This window comes from Rhinolophus ferrumequinum, chromosome 17 (assembly GCF_004115265.2).
Source record: "Rhinolophus ferrumequinum isolate MPI-CBG mRhiFer1 chromosome 17, mRhiFer1_v1.p, whole genome shotgun sequence".
In the NCBI taxonomy this organism is placed as follows: domain Eukaryota; kingdom Metazoa; phylum Chordata; class Mammalia; order Chiroptera; family Rhinolophidae; genus Rhinolophus; species Rhinolophus ferrumequinum.
In genome coordinates, this window is record NC_046300.1 from 17,583,149 (window position 1) to 17,605,672 (window position 22,524).

The following is a 22,524-nucleotide window of genomic DNA, read 5'->3' on the forward strand; positions in this document are numbered from 1 at the left end:
GAAATGAAGATTTAAACTATTAGCTTAAGAAATAACGGTGATAGGGTGAATTGAGGGGGAGAATAAAGTTTCTAAGACCTGAAAGGAAAGACAAAGGGAAGAGGGAAATGGGAAACAGACAACCTAAAATTAGCTTTGCTATTGGAAAACATTAACTGGAGACTGGAATCATAGGCTGTGTGTGTGTGTGCACATACATATATAGCTTTTCTATTATATAATTTAAATATACACACTTTACAGTATACATACACACACAATGCTGTAAGGAAAATCACTCTTCAACTCTTAATTAATTTAATGTTTTTAGGATAGCAAGGAGAAGTTATATTGGAGCAATTCATACCTTATGCCAAAAACAGAAGTAACTTTCAGATGGGTGACAGGATTAAGAATAAAAAACTTAAGAGGTTATAGAAAAACACAAATAAGTTAACTTGAGTATGAGATTTGTAAAAATTCTTTATTGAATAAAATGATGGCTCTTTCAGATAAAAGATGGATGCTCATATATTATTTTATATCTCTCACCGAGTGTTATGTGTTTAAATGTCAGAAAGGAAGCAATAGATTAGGGGAAAATGGTGATACAGAGTGATTTTATTTGAGTAATATTTTTTAAAATAAATGTAATTTTTGTTGACCTGTTTTTCTGGGTTTTACAAACATGTTATAGAATTATACATACCTTACCAACTACATTATTTTTTCTTCTCTGTAGAAGAATGCATGCTTATGTTATTCAAATTACAGATTATGTATGTGTGTGTGTATATATATATATATGTGCGTATATATACACACACACACACACACATATATATAAAACCTTGTGAAATATCTTACTAAAATGTAAACTCTCAAATGATTATAAGTGTTTTGTGGTTATTTTGCCTGTTGGTACAGTAAATATACCTATTCTGTGAAACCCTTTTAAAATTTTGCATACCTCTATAAATTTCCAAGACACTGCGATAGTTGAATCTCATAGTATAGATAAATTACTCAGTTAGGAATGGTGGCAAATTGAAAACAAAATGTTCATTTTTTTTTTTTTGAAATTTACTGTAGCACCTTTCAGCTATTCACCCTGATAGAAGTAAGTGACCATACTTCAAGAAACCAGAATCTTATGTGCTGCCATAATTTAGTGGCACAGTTAACTGCAACTGCACAGTTAACCGCAGTCCCTTTCCCTCTCCTCTGTACATTTTACCCAGCATGGCTGATAGGTTAATTCTTGATTTTTTTCAATGCATTTCTTTAAAAGTTATAATTACTTCTTAAAATTCATTCATTAGGAAATGAAGAATTTAATTTGATCCCTTCTGGGGATTTTTGTCTATTTTTTATTTTTTTTACTGGAAGCAGATAGGGGAAAATACACAACTGTCAGAAACTTTTTTTAATGTTTTACTTCCTGTATATTAACTTAGCATTTGTACTTCCCAGAGACCTATTTCAACAGAATGAGAAAAATGACACTAAGATTAATAATAAGGGGAGAAAGAGCATAGAAAAACGGATTACTTTTATCTGTGGTGATATTTTTTCAGTGTTACTGTTTAATCATACATTTAAACCTTCCTTTTTCTAAGTCAGCAAATCAGCATTTAGTAAGTGTTTAGCATCTTCTGTGTCTACGGACCGTGCACTGTGCCAGATGACATTTCTATGGGAACCATTATTTAGAAGTCCCAGAATGTTTGAAGATATGACTTCAAAAATAATGGTTTTCACCCTTTTTCTCTGGCCCAGCATACCTGAAAGAAGGGAGCTAATTTAACAGTGGCTTCCTATGAGAATAAAAAGGCTGTGTCTAAGGAAGAAATATGTGTGCTTTGCCCCTCCTCCTGCTGATTTTGAAGCCTGCATCCCACCATATACCCACCATCAGGAATTCCTGGGAGAAAAATCAGACTCTTTAAGCCTACACATACCACTTACACAAATAAATGTTGTCTTTTCTCCAGTGGTACTTGTGTAAAACTTTTTTGTGACACTTCTTGTGGAAGGTAATTGTAGCAGTTGATGGGCCTATTAAAGAACCTGATCTCATTGTGTGAGTCTTACTATATATATTTTACAGAAACCCAAAATTGTCCACCTTAATTGACCACTTGACTTATAATACCTTATTTCCAAAATACTTTGGTTCATTTCCCAAAAAGTGAAATGACACTCAATTGGTAAAAACTGACTCCCAAGGAGTCTAGACAAGACTCAGCTGTAAGCTCTGAAGGGCAGACTCAAGAAGTATATAATCTTGTCAAGAGAGTCTTCAGCAGTTGTTCAAACACAGGGAATGAAAAATAAGTTCTGCTATATGTGAAAAAAGTCCGCATTATCATATAATTGTACCTCAGCTGGGTAGGTTGTTGTATAATTTCTTTGTTTTTTTAAATTTTCTAGTCGTCAAAAAAATAATCAGCTGTTTCTGAAGTGTTCTCAGTGTCCCTCAAGGACCATCTGATTATCCTCTCTCGTGCTTACCTCTGCAGGTGAAGGTTGCTATCCTTAAATACATAGAAACTCTGGCCAAACAGATGGATCCAGGAGATTTTATAAATTCCAGTGAAACTCGCCTAGCAGTATCTCGGGTCATCACTTGGACAACAGAACCCAAAAGTTCTGATGTTCGGAAGGTATGTTTTAATGTAAGGTTTAGAAGATAAATTAGACAAACAAGTCAGTCATTTTGGATTGCCAGTGAAGGAAGCTAATGTTTTCAGGATATAACCAGTTAGCATTGAGCTATTTACCTGGTGATATGAAAACCTTTTTAAAAAAATCATCTCTTAAGTTATTTTAAATTGTATACAATTAATATGAATATAATTTTCAAACTTAGAATAAAAAATTTGCCCTTGCCATAATCCTCTCAACCGCTAATCTTGTAACCATTCAAAATACTCCAAATCTTTCCCCTTGTGTTTACTTATGTATTTCAAGTAAGAGCTTACACTGTTTCTTGACTTAGTAATTTTGGGCATTATCTATTGATCTGTTGATAAATTTAGTCATTATATATCTGTCTACCTTGGTAAATGAGGATTTAATTTAGCTTTCCCATACCATTCCCACATCCTTTCCTATATCTTTCCCATAACCTTCAAAATACTTGTGAATCAGTTGGTCACCAATGGAAAAGATTTACTTTTGACTTTGGAAGTATTCACTCCTATATCAAGGGGTTTACTACTGCCTCCTTTCTAATGTTTTTTAAGTATCTGTTAATATTTTTGACATCTGCCACATGCCTATGGCTGATATTTTCCATGTGTTCAAAAACACAGGTTATTTATTTTCTGGGAAGCTCCTTCCTGGACCCTCTGTTCTCTTCACCATTTCCTGAGACTTCTCTTTACCCTTAATCATTTATTTCTTGGATCCTATATCTAGCTCTGTTTACTCTCTTCCTTAATAAATCAGTTCCTTCAATATTTGCTGCAAAGGAGTATATAGAACATAAATTTTGTGACCTGTATTTCTAATGATGAACACTTCACCCAACAACAGTAGAACATATAGTCTTCTCCAGTGCATGTGGACGTTCTCTAGGACAGGCCAGGTGTAGGCCATGAAACAAACCTCGATTGTGTTTTTAAAGGATTAAAAAATAATACAAATTTTGTTCTCTGACCACAGTACAGGGCAATTAGAAATCAATTACAAAAAGAAATTTGGGGAACTCACAAACATGTGGAAATTGACATACTCCTAAATCACCAGTGGATAAAAGAAGAAATCAAAAGGGAAATTAGAAAATACATGAGATGAATGAAAATGAAGACATGACATACTAAAACTTATGGGATATAGCTCAAACAGTGTTTAAGAGGAAATTTATAGCTATTGATGCCTATAGTTAAAAAAAAGAAAGATCTCAAATCAATAACCTAACCTACCACCTTATGACACTGGAGAAAAAAGAGCAAACTAAACCTAAAGAAAGCAGAAAGAAAGATAATCAAGATTAAAGTAAAAAATAAAAGAAATAGAAATAGGAAAACAGCAGAGGAAAATTAATGAAATTAAAAGCTGATTCTTGGAAAAGATCAACAAAATTGATGAACTATTGCTAGATTGAACAAGAAAAAAAAAGAAAACTCATTACTAGAATTAGAAATGAAAGCGGGAATATCACTATAACCTTACAGAAATAAAGAGGATTATAAAGGAATACTACAAATAATTGTATGCCAATAAATTAATGTAGATGAAATAGACAAATTCCTAGGAAGACACAAACTACCAAAACTGACTCAAGAACAGACATGTAAATGGAACAAGTAAAGAGACTGACTTAGTAATCAAAAAACTATCCACAAAGAAAAGCCCAGGTTCAGATGGCTTCACGTGTGGATACTATACAATATTAACACCAGTTCGTCACAAGCTCTTTCAAAAAACAGAAGAGGAAGGAACAGTTCACAACTCACAACTCATTCTCTGAGGGCGTTTTTACCATAATGCCAAAACCAGACAAAGACCACAAAATAAAGAAAACTACAGACTACAGACCAGTATCTCTTAGGAATATGGATGCTTTTAATCCTCAACAAAACACTGGCAAACCAATCCTGCCACATATAAAAGAGAATTTTATACCATGACCAAGTGGGATTTATCTGAGGAATTCAAATCTGTTAATGTAATGCACCATGTCAGTAGTAAAAATTAAAAAAACCACATGATCAATAGAAACAGTATTGACAAAATCTAACATCCTTTCATGATTTAAAAAAAAAAAAATTGCAATGGAAGCGAACTCCCTCAACCCAATAGGAGGCGCCTACAAATATCCACAGCTAACATACTTAATGGTGAAAGACTGGATGCTTTGTCCCTAAAATCAGGAACAAGACAAAAGGATGTCTGCTCGCACCATTTCTATTCAACATTGTACTGGGGGTTCTAACCAGGGCAGTCAGGCAAAACAAACAAAAAAAATTGAATAAAATGTATCAAGATTGAAAAGGAAGAAGTAAAACTATTTCTATTTGCAAATGATATGATCTTATATATAGAAAATCCTAAGGAATCAACAATGAACGATTATAACTAATAAACAAGTTTAGTAAGGTTGCAGGATACAAAATCAATATACAAAATCAATTGTATTTCTAAATAGTTGCAATGAACAATTAAAAGTGATATTAAGAAAACAATTTCATTTACAATAGGATCAAAAAGATTCAAATACTTAGGAATAAATGTAACAAAATAAGTGCAAATTTGTAGTAGAAAGTTTGAAACTATTTTGAAAGAAATTAGATCTAAATAAATGGAAAAATATCCCATATTCATGGATCAGAAGCCTTAATATTGTTAAGATGGCAGTACTCCCCAAAGTGATACACAGATTCAACGTGATCTTTATTAAAATTCAAGTTGGCATTGTAGAAATTGACAAGCTGATTCCAAAATTCACATGGGATTGTCAAGGACCCATAAGAGCCAAAACAGTCTTGAAAAAGAACAAAGTAGGGGGACTACACAATTCCTGATTTCAAAACCTACAGTAGTACAAAGCAACAGTAATCACGACAGTGTGGTACTGGCATAAGGACAGATAGAAAGACCAATGAAATAGAATTGAGAGCCCAGAAATAAACCTCTGTGTCTATGATCAACTGATTTTGACAAGGATGCCAAGGCCATTCCATAAAGAAATAATTGTCTTTTCAACCAATTGTGCTCTAGGACAATTAAGAAGCCATATCCAAAAGAGTAAAGTTGAATCCTTATCTCACACCATATATACAAATTAACTCAAAATGGATCAAAAGACTTAAGTGTAAAAGCTAAACCTATAAAACTCTTAAAAGAAAGCAAGGATAAATCTTCATGATCTTGGATTTGGCAAAAAATTCTTAGATATGGTACCAAAAACAACAAAAGGAAAAAGATAAATTGTATTTCATCAAAATTAAGAATTGGGAATGTTCCAAGAACAAGAATGCTGATGTGACAGAAATCATTGGCATGTTTTAAGTAAGGGAGTGATACGATCTGTTTACATTTTTAAAGATTACACTGATTAATGTGAGAAAAATTAACTGCTGCTATGTTGTGTAAGGGAGAAGAAGTTAGAAGGGTAAAGCTGATATTGAAAGGTACCTGTTGTCATCTATTGTACTAGGAAATCACTAGAAAATGTCTCAAGCTGATAAATCAAGAAATAATTATATAAGCTTATGAATGCCTAACAGAAAAAACAAGCATTGCAAGGAAAACTGCAGAACTGAACAGGGGAATTAAGAATTATTCAGTTTGGTTTTTGAAAATCTATATCTATGTATTACTTTTACTTAAAGACTTGAAAAGTGATCTTTAAATAAATATAAAATAAATCTAGTAAAGCAAATATGACATTAAAATATAAATTAACAGAAATGAAGGACTTCATAATATGCTTTTACAATTTATATCGTCATATTTTAAACCTGTATTATTTAATGCAGAAATAGAGAGATAGATCAATGGCACATAAAGGAGGGTCCAGAGACACTCAGGTTTATATAGGAGATTAATTCATGATAAGGGTGTCACTTCAAGTCATAAGGAAAGGATACACTCATTGGTAAATGGTTTAGGAACACTTGGGCTGTTAGTCTCAAGGGAGGAAATAAAGCTGAATTCCATACACCAAAATAAGCTCTAGATGGAATAAAATATACTATAACAATTATTAATTCATTTGCTCAAATTAATTTGAGGTTGTGATTCCAAAAAAGACACAGGATCATAAAGTTTTACAACCAGCTTTATTTAAGCACTATTAACATTTTTAGAATATAGACCCACACATTGTATACTTTGTTGTTGATTTTAACAAAATAGGCTTATGTTATAGCTGTTGTTTTATGTTTTTTCTTTCATCTGTGTGTAATAATCCTCTCCCAATTTCTTCATGTATAAAGCTATTGTTGTGTAGTATGCCATTGCTCCAATGTAACATAATGTAACCATTCCTCTAGTATTGTATATTCTAATGCCATAAACGTAGAACACTTAGGTTTTCATAGAGTGGAGTCAGAAAAGATCCAGAACAAAAATGCATAGGTCTGGATACAAGTCATTGAGGTTTCTGTCTTCTCTCAATTTTCTGTGTAATCTGAATTTCAATTTGGCTTTTAATAACAGGCGATTACTTGAGAAGAATTAAGGAAATGTGTAAGTTTTCTTAATTGATCTGCATAAGCTTTGTTTTGCCCCCACTTCCACAAAAAAGTTAGACTAGTTTTAGTTTCAGACGGTAGATTTGTTAGATTTAGCTGCTTGACTGAAGGCTAGATTCGGCCAGTTAATTTAAGAATAACATATTGAGAAAATGAAATTGAAACTGCTAAGTTGCTTTGGATGAGCTTTGTATAGCTTAGGGATATGCGTCCTTATTTTCATCCATCTTTCTTGTAATCATTTATTAAGAAAACTGAAGTAGTCGTATATATTGATAGAGTAATCCTGGAAACTGGTTAACCTTTGCTGTTGATTTTTAGGTCATATTTGTTATACTTTTCATGTTCTCTTCTTTCTTTCAAAAAATAAATAATAGGTCAAATATATTTTTTTATTCTTTTAACAAATAAATTTTAAAGCATGTAAGAACATCTTCTTTTTCCCCTGGGAAAAAATGGCCTTGTGCTATTAAACAGAAATGTTGAGTAAAGAAAATGGTCATTGTGTGTTCAGCACCCAGAGCTGAACACACAATGTGATATATAGATGATGTATTACAGAATTGTACACTTGATACCTATGTAATTTTACTAACCATTGTCACCCCAATAAATTTTAATTAAAAAAAAAGAAAACGAAAATGGTCTCCTTTGAGTAACCAAAATATATTCATCTACGTCTTGTATGTCTTTGTTTTCCAGGCAGCACAGTCGGTGCTGATTTCCTTATTTGAACTCAATACCCCAGAGTTCACAATGTTATTAGGAGCTTTACCAAAAACTTTTCAGGATGGTGCTACCAAACTTCTTCATAATCACCTTCGAAACACTGGCAATGGAACCCAGGTATTTTTCAGTTATTTTCTTGGCTATTCTATAATGTGATGGTTGTTTTAATAATAACTGCTTTATTTCTCGTAAAGTTAACTCTTGACTCCAGTATGTAATTTTTGCATCTATGTTAGGGAGCAGAATTAAATATTGTCCTTAGGCCTCTCATGTTTATATTATAATTTGGTATACATTAGGGTGGTGGTGAATGGTGGCCAGAGTATGAACAGGGAAAGTAAACTGAACAAAGCAAAGCTGAAGGCATCAGCTTTGCAAGACATTAGAATTATGATGTGCTCTTTAGATGAACCAATTCTTATTTGAGGACTAGAAGGGATGTTTATTCCGGGGTTAACAAATAAGTCCAAAGAGAGTAGTGCTTAAAAAGTTGTGTTTACATTTAATAATTACCGACTTGTTGGTTCATAAGTGCTGAATATGCTGGATTTTGTTTTGGGGGAAGTAAAGTTTGAGTAAATGAAACATTACAGTTTTATATAATCTATACATTAAATAGTAGAGAATCATTTGCATAATATGCCTAAAGAATTGAACTTAAGTTTTTAAAAGACAGAGACCTTTGATAAAGCATGAAGGAGAAAATAGATACACTTATGGCAGGCTTAAGGTAAAGTCTGAGGGTTAAAAATCTGAAAACAATTTCTTGGGACCAAATCAGTTATTTTTTTAAAAGGATAAGATTGTTTCATTATATCTTTCAGATAGGCAAATTCATAATCTGACCACATTTTTACTCCTTTGGTGTCTTTGTGAAAATGATTTGTAAAGCAAACTCAAGGAGGAATAAAATTTGAGCATTAGTAATGGCTGGAAGAGGGAAATTGGCTCAGAACAGGAAGCTAATTTAAAATAGTTAATTTGGGTTAGTGTTGAATCTTTAAGGAAAAAGGTATTGATACCGTATTTCCCCGAAAATAAGTCCTAACCGGACCATCAGCTCTAATGTGTCTTTTGGAGCAAAAATTAATATAAGACCCGCTCTTATAAGACTGGGTATTATATTATATTATGTTATATTGTGTTACCCAGTATTATATTATATTATATTATACCCGATCTTATAGTAAAATAAAACCGGTCTTATATTAATTTTTGCTCCAAAAGACGCATTAGAACTGATGGTCCAGCTAGATCTTATTTTGGGGGAAACACAGTAATATCTGAGAGCAGGAAGTGGATGAAGAGAACAAAAAAAAAGATTAAAGAGTTAGATTTTTGAATGGGGAGATAATTTTTCCCCACAAAAATTTGAGGTAAGTACATGAGTATTTAAAATATTGATGTATAATTATGGCTCTTTCATATTGTTCAACTTCTTGATTGTATGCCTTCCTTAAGAGCCTTTTAGTTGAACTTGCCTGTAATATGCTAATATTTATTTGACTCCCTCCATCAGAGTTCCATGGGTAGTCCTTTGACAAGACCAACACCACGTTCACCAGCCAACTGGTCCAGTCCTCTTACTTCTCCTACCAATACATCACAGAATACTTTATCTCCAAGGTAATAAAGGGGTAATTTTTCATCATGGCTTGTTATTGCAGATTTCCTTCTTAGAAAAACAGACATTAACATAATTCCAGTTGATTTCCACTTAAAAGGAAAAGGTGATTTCCAATTGATTTGACTTGAAAGGTGTTAGATAAATAGAAACTTTGCAAATTCAAAAAATTTAATGTTTATTCCCAAATTAATATTTTAAATTATAATGCATACATTATGGATTTTTTTAATAAGTGAAAAGAAAACTTACGGACACAGCTTTTATAAATTAGTGCTTATTACATCGAGTAGCATAGTTATGTTCCTCAGATATGCTTATACAAATCCAATAAATTGAATATTGTGTCTTTCAGTTATACTACTTAGTATAAATGGTGAAACCAAGTTACAATGATGGTGTTTAGATCTGATATTGGCAGCCACCTCTAAACATTAAAAAAAAAACAAACCTATAGATAAAAACATAAAAAGAGAGGAAAAACTAGAGAAGCCATTATATATACTTCTTAAGAAAATGTGACTGTGAAATTGGTCCTTAATATAAAATAAAAATATGTATACTTTTCATACACTTAATGTTGTTCAAGCATAGCCTATATTTCAGATGAAGTTCTTGACTTGTTAATAAACTAATAGTTTTTCCTTTTTCTTGGCCTTTAAAAAGTTTGTGTAGTAGTCCATATTCATACTTATTAGCTTGATTTTTGTATTATCCATATATATTACAACATGCTTCATCATATTCATTACAATTATAGGATACTTCCTCAGCATCTAAGGAAGAAAAATGTATCGGAAACTTCTCATCTAGGCTATTTCTTCCATGTTATACATATGTAATAATTTTGATAGCTAAATTTTACCAGCCTCAGTTGAATTTTAGAATTTGATTATAGAATTCATTTCAGTAACATTTATGATCAGTGTTAAAAATTCTCTGCCTTACAAATTTGTGTAATTTATCTCCTCTTTAAGCACTATCATTATTGTGAGTTAATCACAGGAGTTAGCAAACTTTCTGTAAAGGGCCATATGGTAAATTTTTTAAGCTTGGCAGGCCATGCAGTTTTGTAACCTCTACTCAACTCTGATGTTATAGTGTTAGGTAGATAATACCTAAATAAATAAGCACTGCTGTGTTCCAGTACAATTTTAGTTATGGACACTGAAGTTTGAATTTAAGTAATTTTCATTTGTCGTGAGATATAATTTTGATTTTTCTCAACTATTAAAAAATATTAAAAAACCTAAGATTTCAGGGGTCAGAGTTTGCTAACTCCTAGTTAATCAGAATATTTCAAAAATGAAAAGACAAACCAGTTGTTACATTGTTAGAGTCATTGTAAGCTGCCCTTGATGGATGAACAAGGGGACGTGTACTTTAACCATTTATAGCTGTCAGGTTTTGTTTTGCTTTGGGGAATATACATTCTCTAATCCTGTCTTTATAAATAACCTACATAATCTCACATGTGTTTTTATTTTAAAACTGCACATAAATAAAACTTAGTTATTGTCTGTTTTGTAGTGCATTTGATTATGACACAGAAAATATGAACTCTGAAGATATTTATAGCTCTCTTAGAGGTGTCACTGAAGCAATTCAGAATTTCAGCTTCCGTAGTCAAGAAGATATGAATGAACCATTGAAAAGGGATTCTAAAAAAGATGATGGTGATTCAGTAAGTATTTGTATATTCTTACATTGCACTTTTTCATTAAGAGTTTTGTGGGTTCTTTTTTAACTCTGCTTTCTGTTGTTTTCAAATATAATTTTCTAGGGGTCAGTCACACTACAAATATTTACTGAGTATCTGCCATGTGCCAGGCAATGTTCTTGGTCTTAGATTTACAAGGCAAAATCACTGCCCTCAAGTTCCTTGTATAGATTTTCAGGTAGACCTGAGTCCTGTGGAGTTTTAGGTTAGAATATAAAGTGAATCTGTTAGATTAAGTTGTCAGAGAAGGCCTCTGTCAGAAGGTGACATTTGTATTGAGACCTAATAAAGGAGAGGAGAATTCCTTAAAAGAAATAGCAAGTGCAAAGACGTTTAAATGGGAACAAGCTTTGTATAGTTGAGGGTCAGTGCAAAATCCAGTGAGTGGGGGAGTAAAACATCAGCCAGATCACATGGGTTTTGCGAGACAAAATAATACGTTTAGGTTTTTTTTTCCCTGTTAAGTACAGTGACTGATTTGCATCATCAGTTTGTGTGACTCCAATTAAGAATATTATGACCTTTCTGACATTTGTGAATATTATTGTTCAGTTTGTTGCTTCTGCCAATTATACAAAGAGTAGGGTTTTGTTTGTTTTAAGATTTTATTGGGGAAGGGGAACAGGACTTTATTGGGGAACAGTGTGTTCTTCCAGGACTTTTTTCCAAGTCAAGTTGTTGTCCTTTCAGTCTTAGTTGTGGAGGGCGCAGCTCAGCTCCAGGTCCAGTTGCCGTTGCTAGTTGCAGGGGGCGCAGCCCACCATCCTTTGCAGGAGTCGAACCGGCAACCTTGTGGTTAAGAGGATTCACTCCAACCAACTGAGCCATCCGGGAGGCAGCTCAGCTCAAGGTGCCGTGTTCAATCTTAGTTGCAGGGGGCGCTGCCCACCATCCCTTGCGGGACTCGAGGAGTTGAACCAGCAACCCTGTGGTTGAGAGCCCACTGGCCCATGTGGGAATCGAACCGGCAGCCTTCAGAGTTAGGAGCACGGAGCTCCAACCGCCTGAGCCACCGGGCCGGCCCAAGAGTAGTTATTTTTAATTCTACTTCTTAGACTTTTCTCTGACAGCTTGTTTCTCAAAACAAGCCACCCCACCATTTTCTAAGGAGTCTGCAGGTTCTCCATGTTTGCAGAATTGTAGAGCATTGCAGTGCTTTAGCACATCTGTAGAGGACTTCCCTCCTCTGCCTTCCTGACTTCTTTCCTGCTGTTGTTTTTCTTTCCAGGTCTGTCTGGCAGATAGGCCTAGTAAACTGGACACTAAAACCCAGCTTACCACTCACATTTAAGGTTCCCTATCCCAAAGGCTGCATGTGGTAATAGTAACAGTTGAGTAAGGATCACTGCTTAATTGAGACTCCCTTTGCCCCCCCCACCCCCACCCCAGAGATTGCAGGGTATAGGGTGGGGAGCCCAAGTAGTGGATTCTGGCAGTTTGAATCCTGGTTCATGGCAATTATTAGCTAGTCAGATTATCACCTCTAAGCCTCAGTGTGTTCATTAGGAAAATAGGGACATTACTGTATATCTTAGAAGTTACTGTGAGTATAATAAATCACATGACTCCACCCAGCCCAGACCTGAGCTCTCCTGAGCTCCAGATTCATACATCCAGCTGCCTGTTTGAGCTCCTGATCTTTTCTTTTAAAACTGTTCTTTCCTGTCTCAATTAATAGCAACACTACTTGCTTAGCCAAAAACCCTTGGACAAAAGAGTTGTTCTGGTCTTCTGTTTCTCAGCCTCCATACTCAGTCTGCCTTGGCTCTGTCTTCAGAATATATCCATAATGGAGCCACTTCTCACCATGGCCTTTCTGGTTCTAGCCATCAGCATTCTCTCACCTGGCACCTAACTAACTGGCCTCCTTGATTTTGCTCTTGGCCTCCTGTAGTCTATTCCCACTCCTCTACTCACAACTTCATAGAAGGTCCCTGTCTCAGAATAAAAGCCAAGGTCTCCACAGTAGACTTTTTCCCTTGTTACCTGTCTGGCTTCATTTGCTTTCTTCCCTGTTCACTCTGTTCCAGCTACACTGGCCTCTTGGCTGTCCTTGAACTTACTAGACATGTTCCTGCCTCATGGCCTTTGTCTTGGCTGGTCCCTCTGCCTTAAACATTCTTCTAACTTCAGGTCGCCCCGTGGCTAATGTCCTTCCTTCCTTCAAGTCTTTGTTCAAATGGCTTCTCCATAAATCCTACTCTGACCACCCGATTTAATCTGCAGCCTCATTACTCATGATCCTTTTAGTACTGCACCACTTCCCGTGCACTAATCACCTTCTACCATTCCATATACTTGACTCATTCATGATGTTTTTGTAATGTCTCTGTCCCTCCACTAGAATGTAAACGACATTAGGGGAGACATCATTCTGTCTTTTGCTCACTTATATATCACCAATGCCAAGACTGATGCCTGGCATGTCATAGGTGCACAGTAAATATGTGAAGAATGTGGGCGGCCAGATGGCTCAGTTGGTTAGAGCGCGAGCTCTCAACAACAAGGTTGCCGGTTAATTCCCCCATGGGATGGTGGGCCCCTGCAACTAAAGATTGAAAACGACGAGTAGACTTGGAGCTGAGCTGCGCCCTCCACAACTAGATGGAAGGACAACAACTGGGAGGTGATGGGCCCTGGAGAAACACACTGTCACCCAATATTCCCCAATAAAATTTATTTTAAAAAGTGTGTGTGTGTGTGTGTGTGTGTGTGTGTGTGTGTGTGTAGAACATTTGTAAAGCACCTAGCTAATGGCTTGGCACATCATTGCTCAACAGGTAGTGGTGATGGTGATGCTGGTGGTGGTAATGAATTGGATACTAGTGTTAGTATCAGTGTTCGTATCAATATTTTGATAAGCATGTTAATGTGAAAAAAACTCCATCAGGCATCTTTCCAAAAGTTATGCAGACCTTTATAGGCCTTTTTTTATTTGGTTTTCTTATACTTTGTTGACATACTGTCATTGTATAATTTACTACCTTAATCATGGAATCTGGCAGCTTTTAGTTCTGTGTTGCTAATGAAAGTCCTTTTGTGTTTTTAAATAAACTTTCAAGCAGTAGGGAGACACTTTATTAGAATTTTGAATGGATACTTGAAAATGAGTTAATTTGCTATGCCTTCCCCTTCCTATTAATAGATGTGTGGTGGTCCTGGGATGTCTGACTCAAGAGCGGGAGGTGATGCAACTGACTCAAGCCAAACAGCCCTTGATAATAAAGCTTCATTGCTCCATTCTATGCCTGCTCACTCCTCTCCACGCTCTCGAGACTATAATCCGTATAACTATTCGGACAGCATCAGTCCCTTCAATAAGTCTGCTCTCAAGGAAGCCATGTTTGATGATGATGCCGACCAGTTTCCTGATGGTACGTTCTGTGTCGTACTACTACTACCTGTGTTTTGGACGACTAGTAATCTGAAAAAGGAAATATATATGCTCTTTTATTGTAACCTAAAAAGTAAGGCTCTTTGGACTGGTAATGTCTTGTCCTGTTTTCTAGGAGCTCCTTTCTAGTGGTTTGGTAGATACCTTCCCAAGAATGAAAAACAGAGTAGTCATCCTAAGGTCATCCTCAAGATGAAGGAAACCTTAATAACTCACCAGAAATAACTGAAACCACTGTAGCTTATAAATTTTTCTCTAGACACCATTCAGTCATTAATTTTTATACCAGAATGACAAACGCTTTGAAGGAATACCCATTCTTTACAATCGTTTTTTAAGAGTGAAGTCATAAACAAACTCTTTAATAACATATACTTAAGGACCAAATACGGGAAAAGCTACCATTAGGAATTGAAGTCGGCTTAGGTCTAAGCTCTGACGCTCACAGTGGGCTTAAGACTAAACTCTAATATTACTAAGCTCCATAGCCTGGTAAATTGGTTGACCTTTCTGAGTCTCACTTGTCACCTTTTAAAGAGAGGTGGGAAATGTTGTACACCCTGCCCTTCTGATCACAGTATGCAGAAAGGTTCAGAAAAGATGTGTAATAACTGGTTAGAAAAGACAAAACACTGCAAGTGTTGTAGTTATTTTAAATAACTCTACATATTACATAATCCATTAATTCTTTTTTTAATTAAAGATTCAAGTAATGTATGGTAATATATCACTACATAGAGATAAATTTGAAAGTCTCCCCCTCAACACTGTCTTATGAGTCTACATTTAGGTATTTCTGGTTTTCCTTTATTACCCCAATGTTGCTGTCAGTGAACATAGTTCTGCATAAACTTTTATGCTCATATACACGTAATTCACTCTAAAAGAGTTCTAGAATTACTGATTTAAGAGATATGTAAGTTTAAGTCTTGAGAATCACTACCCAATTACCAGCTTAAAACATCTGACCAGTTTTTAGTAGTGCTGATTTCCTCACCAGCACAGAATGTTTAAACCTTTTTAATTTTTGTTACTGTGATGGATATAAAATAGATCATCCTAATGATTAAGAAGATTTCCTTATTTAGGGAAGTTGAGAAATCAGATATCAGAAATTTTTTTTTTTATTTTTATAATTTTGATGAGTGGAAAAATTTCTTTATTTGTATTTCTTTGACAACTTTAATGAGGTTGATGAATCATGTTTTTACCAACATGTCATGTTAAGAGACTTACTATATCACAGTATCACAAATGCAAAATTTTGAGAACTTACCAAACTAAGTTTAAATTACATAAGAAACTGTTATTGGTATCACTAAAAATGGAGTACCCCGGTATGGTGAGCCTCCTGACGTGACACCAGATAAATGCATACTGAAGTATGTAAGGATGAAGTGATGTATATGGGATTTGCTAGAAATATTTCAGAAAATGGGGAGGGGCACAAAGATAAACTATAAGAATGATAAAACTTGATAATTGTTAAATCTGGGTGGTAGGAATAAGGGTTTCATTTTACCATTCTCTCTTATGAATTTTTATTATAAAAAGTTATAAACTAGCATTGGTGTTTTGGGGATGACAAATGGAAAATAAAATTACTCGTTATTATTATTTTTTTTTACAACCAGCATTGTCTGTGTTTCATGTTATAAAGTTGTCATCCCACTCTTGTGAGAATTGATCTATAAAGTTACAGAATTAATATCATGTCCTTGACAGATCTTTCCCTAGACCATTCTGACCTGGTTGCAGAGTTGTTGAAGGAGTTGTCCAACCATAATGAACGTGTAGAAGAAAGAAAAATTGCCCTCTGTGAACTCATGAAACTGACACAGGAAGAATCTTTCAGTGTTTGGGATGAGCATTTCAAAACAATATTACTTTTACTGCTTGAAACCCTTGGAGATAAAGAGGTAAATGACAAAATATGTAAACAACACCCTGTTTTTCCTGTCTTATATTCCTTGTCATTGCCAATTAATCAAGCACTACACAGACTTGGAAATTGGGAAAAACACGTAAGTCTCTTCTGCTGCTTCTTTCTGCATGGGATTGTTACTATAAAGAACTTTTTTTTTGTAAACCAAGTAGCTCAGCGATTTTAAACAATTGACAATGGGAAATATGAGAGGTGCTAAGAGAACTTTCATAGGAGAGTACAGGATACTTGTTTTTCATATTTAAAGTAGAAGTAAAACTTTCTTTTTAATAGAATGTAGTTGGTTCTCAATGTCTTACAAATTTAAGTATGATGTTTTCAACTAGAAAAGTGAAAACTTAGTTATGTAATATACCACACACTTTATGCAGTTGTCAGTGATTCCCCCACCCCTCACCCCAATATTAAGACCCTGAAGTTACAGACATAGGAAATGTAAAGGATTGTCTACAACCCAAAGTGTTAAAAACTTGAAATGTTCTTTCTTAGCCTACAATCAGGGCTTTGGCATTAAAGGTTTTAAAAGAAATTCTAAGGCATCAACCAGCAAGATTTAAAAACTATGCAGAACTGACTGTTATGAAAACATTGGAAGCACATAAAGATCCTCATAAGGAGGTAAGTTACCTGACAGTTAAATTACTATTTTGTTCTTAGTACTTCTGCTATTACAGTAGTCTTCCCTTCTCCTCCGGAGATAAGTTCCAAGAGCCCCAATGGATGCCTGACACTAGATAGTACCAAGCCCTATATATACACATATACCTACCTACGATAAAGTTTAATTCATGACCTAGGCACAGTAAGAGATTAACAGCAATAACTAATAATAAAATAGAATAATTTTAATGATGTACTGTCATAAAAGTTATATGAATGTGATCGTTCTCTCTCAAAATATCTTATTGTACTATACTCACCTTTTCACTAAAAGGAAGCACTTTACAGCTTCTCTTTGGGATGTCTGAATTGCCAGCATCACTACTCTTGCACTTTGGGGCCATTGTTAAGTAAAATAAGGGTGACTTGAACACAAGCCCTGTGATATGACCGTCAATGTTATAACTGAGATGGCTACTAAGTGACTAACAGGCAGTAGCTTAAATAGTCTGGCTATGCTAGACAGTGGGATGATTCATGTTCCGGGTGGAACGGAGTGGGATAGCGCAAGATTTCATCATGCCGCTCAGAACAGCGTGTAATTTAAAACGTATGAATTGTTTCTTTCTGGAATTTTCCCTGTAGTAATTTAGACTGCAGTCGACCGCAGGTAACTTAAACCATGAATAAGGGTGGCCTACTATATTGCATGAAAAATAAATGTTGCTTGAAAAATACCCTGATTAATCATTTTCCTTAAAGAACACCTACCTTGATTTTCAAGGTAATATCTGATTGAAGTGCAAGCATATATTCTTTTCTATTAAGTGAATTGGGGTGATATGACCTTTCACCTAAAATAGGCCAGCTCTAGGAACTAATTCATCTGATTTCATTTTCTCTTTTGTTTCATTTTTAGTTTTTTACTTAGAGTTTACCAGTCTTAATTGCACTTTCCATTTACCACTAAGAATTTGTTTTTTTTTAAATAACTGATGACGGTAATCATTATTTTAAAGTGGTAAATTGCCAATACGAGCTGGATATCTGTTAAAAGTTTATTCACTAAAATAATGAGGACAGCTTTCCTGAAAGAGTCCTATAAACCTGCCTCATTACCTTATAGTCATGATATCCCCACCACCACCAGTGACATTGATAAGATAATCTTGAGGATTTTTATTAAAATCTCAGAAATAATTAGAAAAGGAGATTTCAAATATGGACTGCATTTCTAAGAGAAAGCACCAGCGTAGTAGCATAAGGTGTCTCAGGTAGAACCAAGACATAAAAGAGCTAAAACTATAAAACTCTGATAAGAAAACATAGTGTAAATCTTTGTTACCTTGGATTAAGCAGTAGTTTCTTAGACTACCAGAAGTATATGTAACCAACTGCAACAAAAAAAGGTAAATTGGAATTCGTCAAAGTTAAAAACTTTTATGCTTCAAGGACACTATTAAAAACGTAAAAAGAGAACCTACAGAATAAAAGAAAATTTTTGCAAATTATGTGTCTGATAGGAGACAGATAACCATAACATATAAAGAACTTTCACAACTCAACAACAAAAAGATAACCCAATTAAGAAATGGGCAAAAGAACTGAACAGACATTTCTGAAAAGAAGATATACAAATGGCCAGTAAACGCATGAAAAGATGCTCAACATCATTAGTCATTAGGAAAATGCAACTAAAACCAGATGCCAGTTCATACACCACACTAGAAAGAAAGACAATAAGAAGTGTTGGTGAGGATATGAAGAAATTAAAACCCCGTGGGTATTTCTTTTCAAAAGATATGACTGTGAACCTTATAGGAGAGTCATAACTTCTAAATCTATCTGGATTTTTATTCAGTGTTGTTTTTTTTCAGCTGGTGTTTAGTAATGGTACATCTGTATCATCTCACTGAAGGTCTTAAATACTATCTAATATTTATAGTTTAGTTACCCCCACCTTCTGACCCAAATAACATCCCTGCTTCTGCAAAAGATAAAGTTAACATTCTTTACATGTTATAGCTGAAATTAGCCCTCGGTCTTCTGACTTCCAGTGTATTTTCCACAGTACCTTTCCAAGCACCTCTCACATATTGAGAGCATCAGGGAGACACTACCAAAGTAGAATCAAAAGCAGCAATTTTTACATGTTTTCAAGACCATCGTTAGAGATTACAGAGTCTAATCAGAAGATAACCATTTCTTCTTTTTATGGCAAAACCAATGTCGTAACCCTCCCCAAGCCCGATACAAAAGGAAAGAAAGTCATTATGGACAGAAGGGGGAATAGCATGCTAACTTGATAACATATTAATGAAGTGTTTTATTTTGTAATGATGTGATAGAAAGGGCACAAGCAGTGGTAAGATGAGGACACTGATACACGCAGGGTCTCAGTGTGGGTACGCAGAGGATTCCACATTGTGGTCTGGGTACCTTGGGCCTCCACTTCCTAGCACAACTGGATCACATCATGCTTTAAAAATTGCTTAACATTAAAAGAACATGGAAGAAGGAAGAATGGTGTAATAAAGCCCCATGAATGCATCTTCCAGCTTCAATAGTAACTGACATTTTGCCAACCCTGTTTTATCTATACTCTTTATGTTTATTTGTTTACTATAGTATTTCGAAGCAAATCCCAGATATTATATCCTATTACCTATTTCGTTAAATTTGTACTTCCAGGACACAGTATATAATAACGTTTTAAAAAATGACTTCCAATGTAATTTCCTCTTTGTTTTAGGTGGTAAGATCAGCTGAGGAAGCTGCCTCAGTGTTAGCCACTTCGATCAGTCCAGAGCAGTGCATCAAAGTGCTGTGTCCTATCATCCAAACCGCAGATTACCCAATTAACCTGGCTGCAATCAAAATGCAAACGAAAGTAATAGAGAGAGTGTCCAAGGAAACACTTAACCTGCTTTTGCCAGAGATTATGCCAGGCCTAATACAGGTAAGCAACAAAGCTTGGCGGAATAAGCTACAGTAGATTTGGGATTCAGTTATTTTAGCCAACACTAATGGCGTGACCACTCCTGCCTGCTCTCTTGGACGATCAGAGCAAAGACTTGCCAGAACTAGCACTGTTTGTGTGTGGTAAAATATATATAATGTAAAATTTACCATAAGCCATTGTAAAGTGTACGATTTGGTGGTATTAAATACATTCATAATGTTAATGTTATACAACCATCACCACTATCTATTTCTGGATTATAGGAGTACCTTCACTTCCAAGCCAAGGAGCTGAGGTTTTATTTAATAGTGAGGAGCTATTGAGTTCCCTAAAACTGAATGCTTTAGGGAGGTTAATCTGGAGACTTTTTGCAGGGTGGATTGGCAAAGGGGCAGCCTCAGAGTCAGAGAATTGCAGCTTTCCAGGCTAAATAAGAAAGAACCTGATAAGGAAGGCTAACAGTGGAGTGGAGGTGCCGAAGGGGAGATGGAAGGAGAGAAGGGCATGTCTCTGCCTGAAAAAGGTGGAAAAGTTCATCGGTCAGTAATACTTTCTCTCCTCGGGACCTTTGAGATCTCATCTTTGAGTTGCATCTTCTGTCTCTGTTGGAATGGTACTTTTCTCAGACCCCCCAGCAGTGCTAACAAGGACTTTTCTCCCTAGGGTTATGATAACTCAGAGAGCAGCGTCCGGAAAGCTTGTGTCTTCTGCCTGGTGGCTGTTCATGCGGTGATTGGTGATGAACTAAAACCACATCTTAGTCAGCTCACTGGCAGTAAAGTAAGTAATGCTGCTTTGTTCAAAGGATGGTGGCCGTGGTGCTTCCATCACACTTTGCGTGTGGTAAAGGGTAAATTTGTAGTCAGCTTTTAATAAGTCAGGCTTTGAGCTTCCAACTGACTCCTCCTACCATTTGAATTTTAGCTATTCTGACTTTAACCTCTGTCACTCAGGGGAAGTCACTTTGGTAGGGTGGTTGGTAGATTACTGTGAAAGAAATGCCTGCAGCTTCTGGTTATTCTCAAGAGCCAACTTACCCCTTTGCCACTCCCACAATCAAATCCTTACTCCCCAAGGACAGTTTAATTAAAAATAAATAGGGTTATTCATAGATTGTTTCATATATCCCAAAATATGGAACACTTGAACATATTTTAAATTTTCCCATATAAACTATGATAAAACATTTGTTCTCTTTTTATTCTTATTATGATCCAGATAAATGTACAACTTTGATTTGGTATATCAAAATAAATTTTCCGTGTAGTTCTTAAGACTTAAAAAATAAAATAAGTCTTTCTTTCCTCTTTATTTGATACTATCAAAATCTTGAAATTTGTTCTAAGGGGTGAGGATAAACTGGTTGTTGAGTTGTGGCTTATGAACTAGTTAATAGGAGACACACCTTCATTTAAATAGTTTCCCAAAATCCTAATAGGTATCATTACTCTGATCATATTTATTTTTAAAATAGCAAAAAGGCAGAGCAAATACATACAAAGAGCAAATACATGCAAATACATACAAAGGAAAATGAGCTCAGAAATACACCTTACATTAAATACCTATGTAAGTTACAGATAGATTAAAGCTGTCGTTCTTAACCCTTTCTAGGTTATAGACCACTTTGAGATTTAGGTAAAATCTCATCCCAAGAAAAATAAATACATGCAGAAAATTGTATACAGTTTAGTGAGCCCCACGGACACTGGGTTAAAAACTCTTGAATCACAGTTAATGTTAAAAAAGCAAACTTTCAACAACAAAGTGGTTTTCAAAGAAAAAAGTCCCAAATTTTGTGATCAGTTTAAGTTAGATCCTGATAATCCAGAGTTGTCTGTAGAAGAATTAAAATTCAGCACTTGATAAGAATACTAGGCATCCAGTAATGTTGCATATGAAGACAGTAGCTAGGTGGAAAAAAAGAATATTTGGAAATGACATTAGATGAAAGAAGTAGAACACAGAATTGTATATACACTGATTACAAACTTTATAAAAATATGGTTTCATACAGTAAAGACTGCAAAATGATGCAGAGAAATCAGGAAACATTTTTGTCAGGAGGGCAGTGGCATAGTTGTCTAAGATCTTAGGTCCTGGGACCCAGGTGCCTAATTTCCTGTCCTGGCCCACTTCTTATCTGTGACCTTAGGCAGTGCCTTACACATTCTGTATCTCCATGTCCTCATCTGTAAAATGTTATAAAGATAAAGAGATTAATGTAAGGCACTTAGTATATTGTAGAGCACATATGCTCAAATGTTTGTCATTATCGTCTTAATGGTGATTTCTTTTTCTAAATTTACTTGAAGTTTTTTATGTTATCACTACATGTTTTGAAAAGGCATACTAGAATACTGTTA

The 22,524-nt window shown here is 35.1% G+C and overlaps 1 protein-coding gene across 50 annotated transcripts in view; it reads left to right on the forward strand.

Annotated features, from left to right (window-relative positions):
- CLASP2 (cytoplasmic linker associated protein 2) overlaps positions 1–22,524 on the forward strand; it is a 149,482-nt gene that overhangs the window by 124,339 nt on the left and 2,619 nt on the right. For all 50 annotated transcript variants that reach the window (XM_033132433.1, XM_033132448.1, XM_033132450.1 and 47 more), the window contains 9 exons: positions 2,502–2,645; positions 7,887–8,030; positions 9,433–9,539; positions 11,068–11,221; positions 14,403–14,631; positions 16,377–16,570; positions 17,086–17,214; positions 19,949–20,155; positions 20,822–20,938. In XM_033132433.1, coding sequence (XP_032988324.1) covers positions 2,502–2,645; positions 7,887–8,030; positions 9,433–9,539; positions 11,068–11,221; positions 14,403–14,631; positions 16,377–16,570; positions 17,086–17,214; positions 19,949–20,155; positions 20,822–20,938 — 1,425 coding nt within the window. The remainder of the gene's footprint in view (positions 1–2,501; positions 2,646–7,886; positions 8,031–9,432; positions 9,540–11,067; positions 11,222–14,402; positions 14,632–16,376; positions 16,571–17,085; positions 17,215–19,948; positions 20,156–20,821; positions 20,939–22,524) is intronic.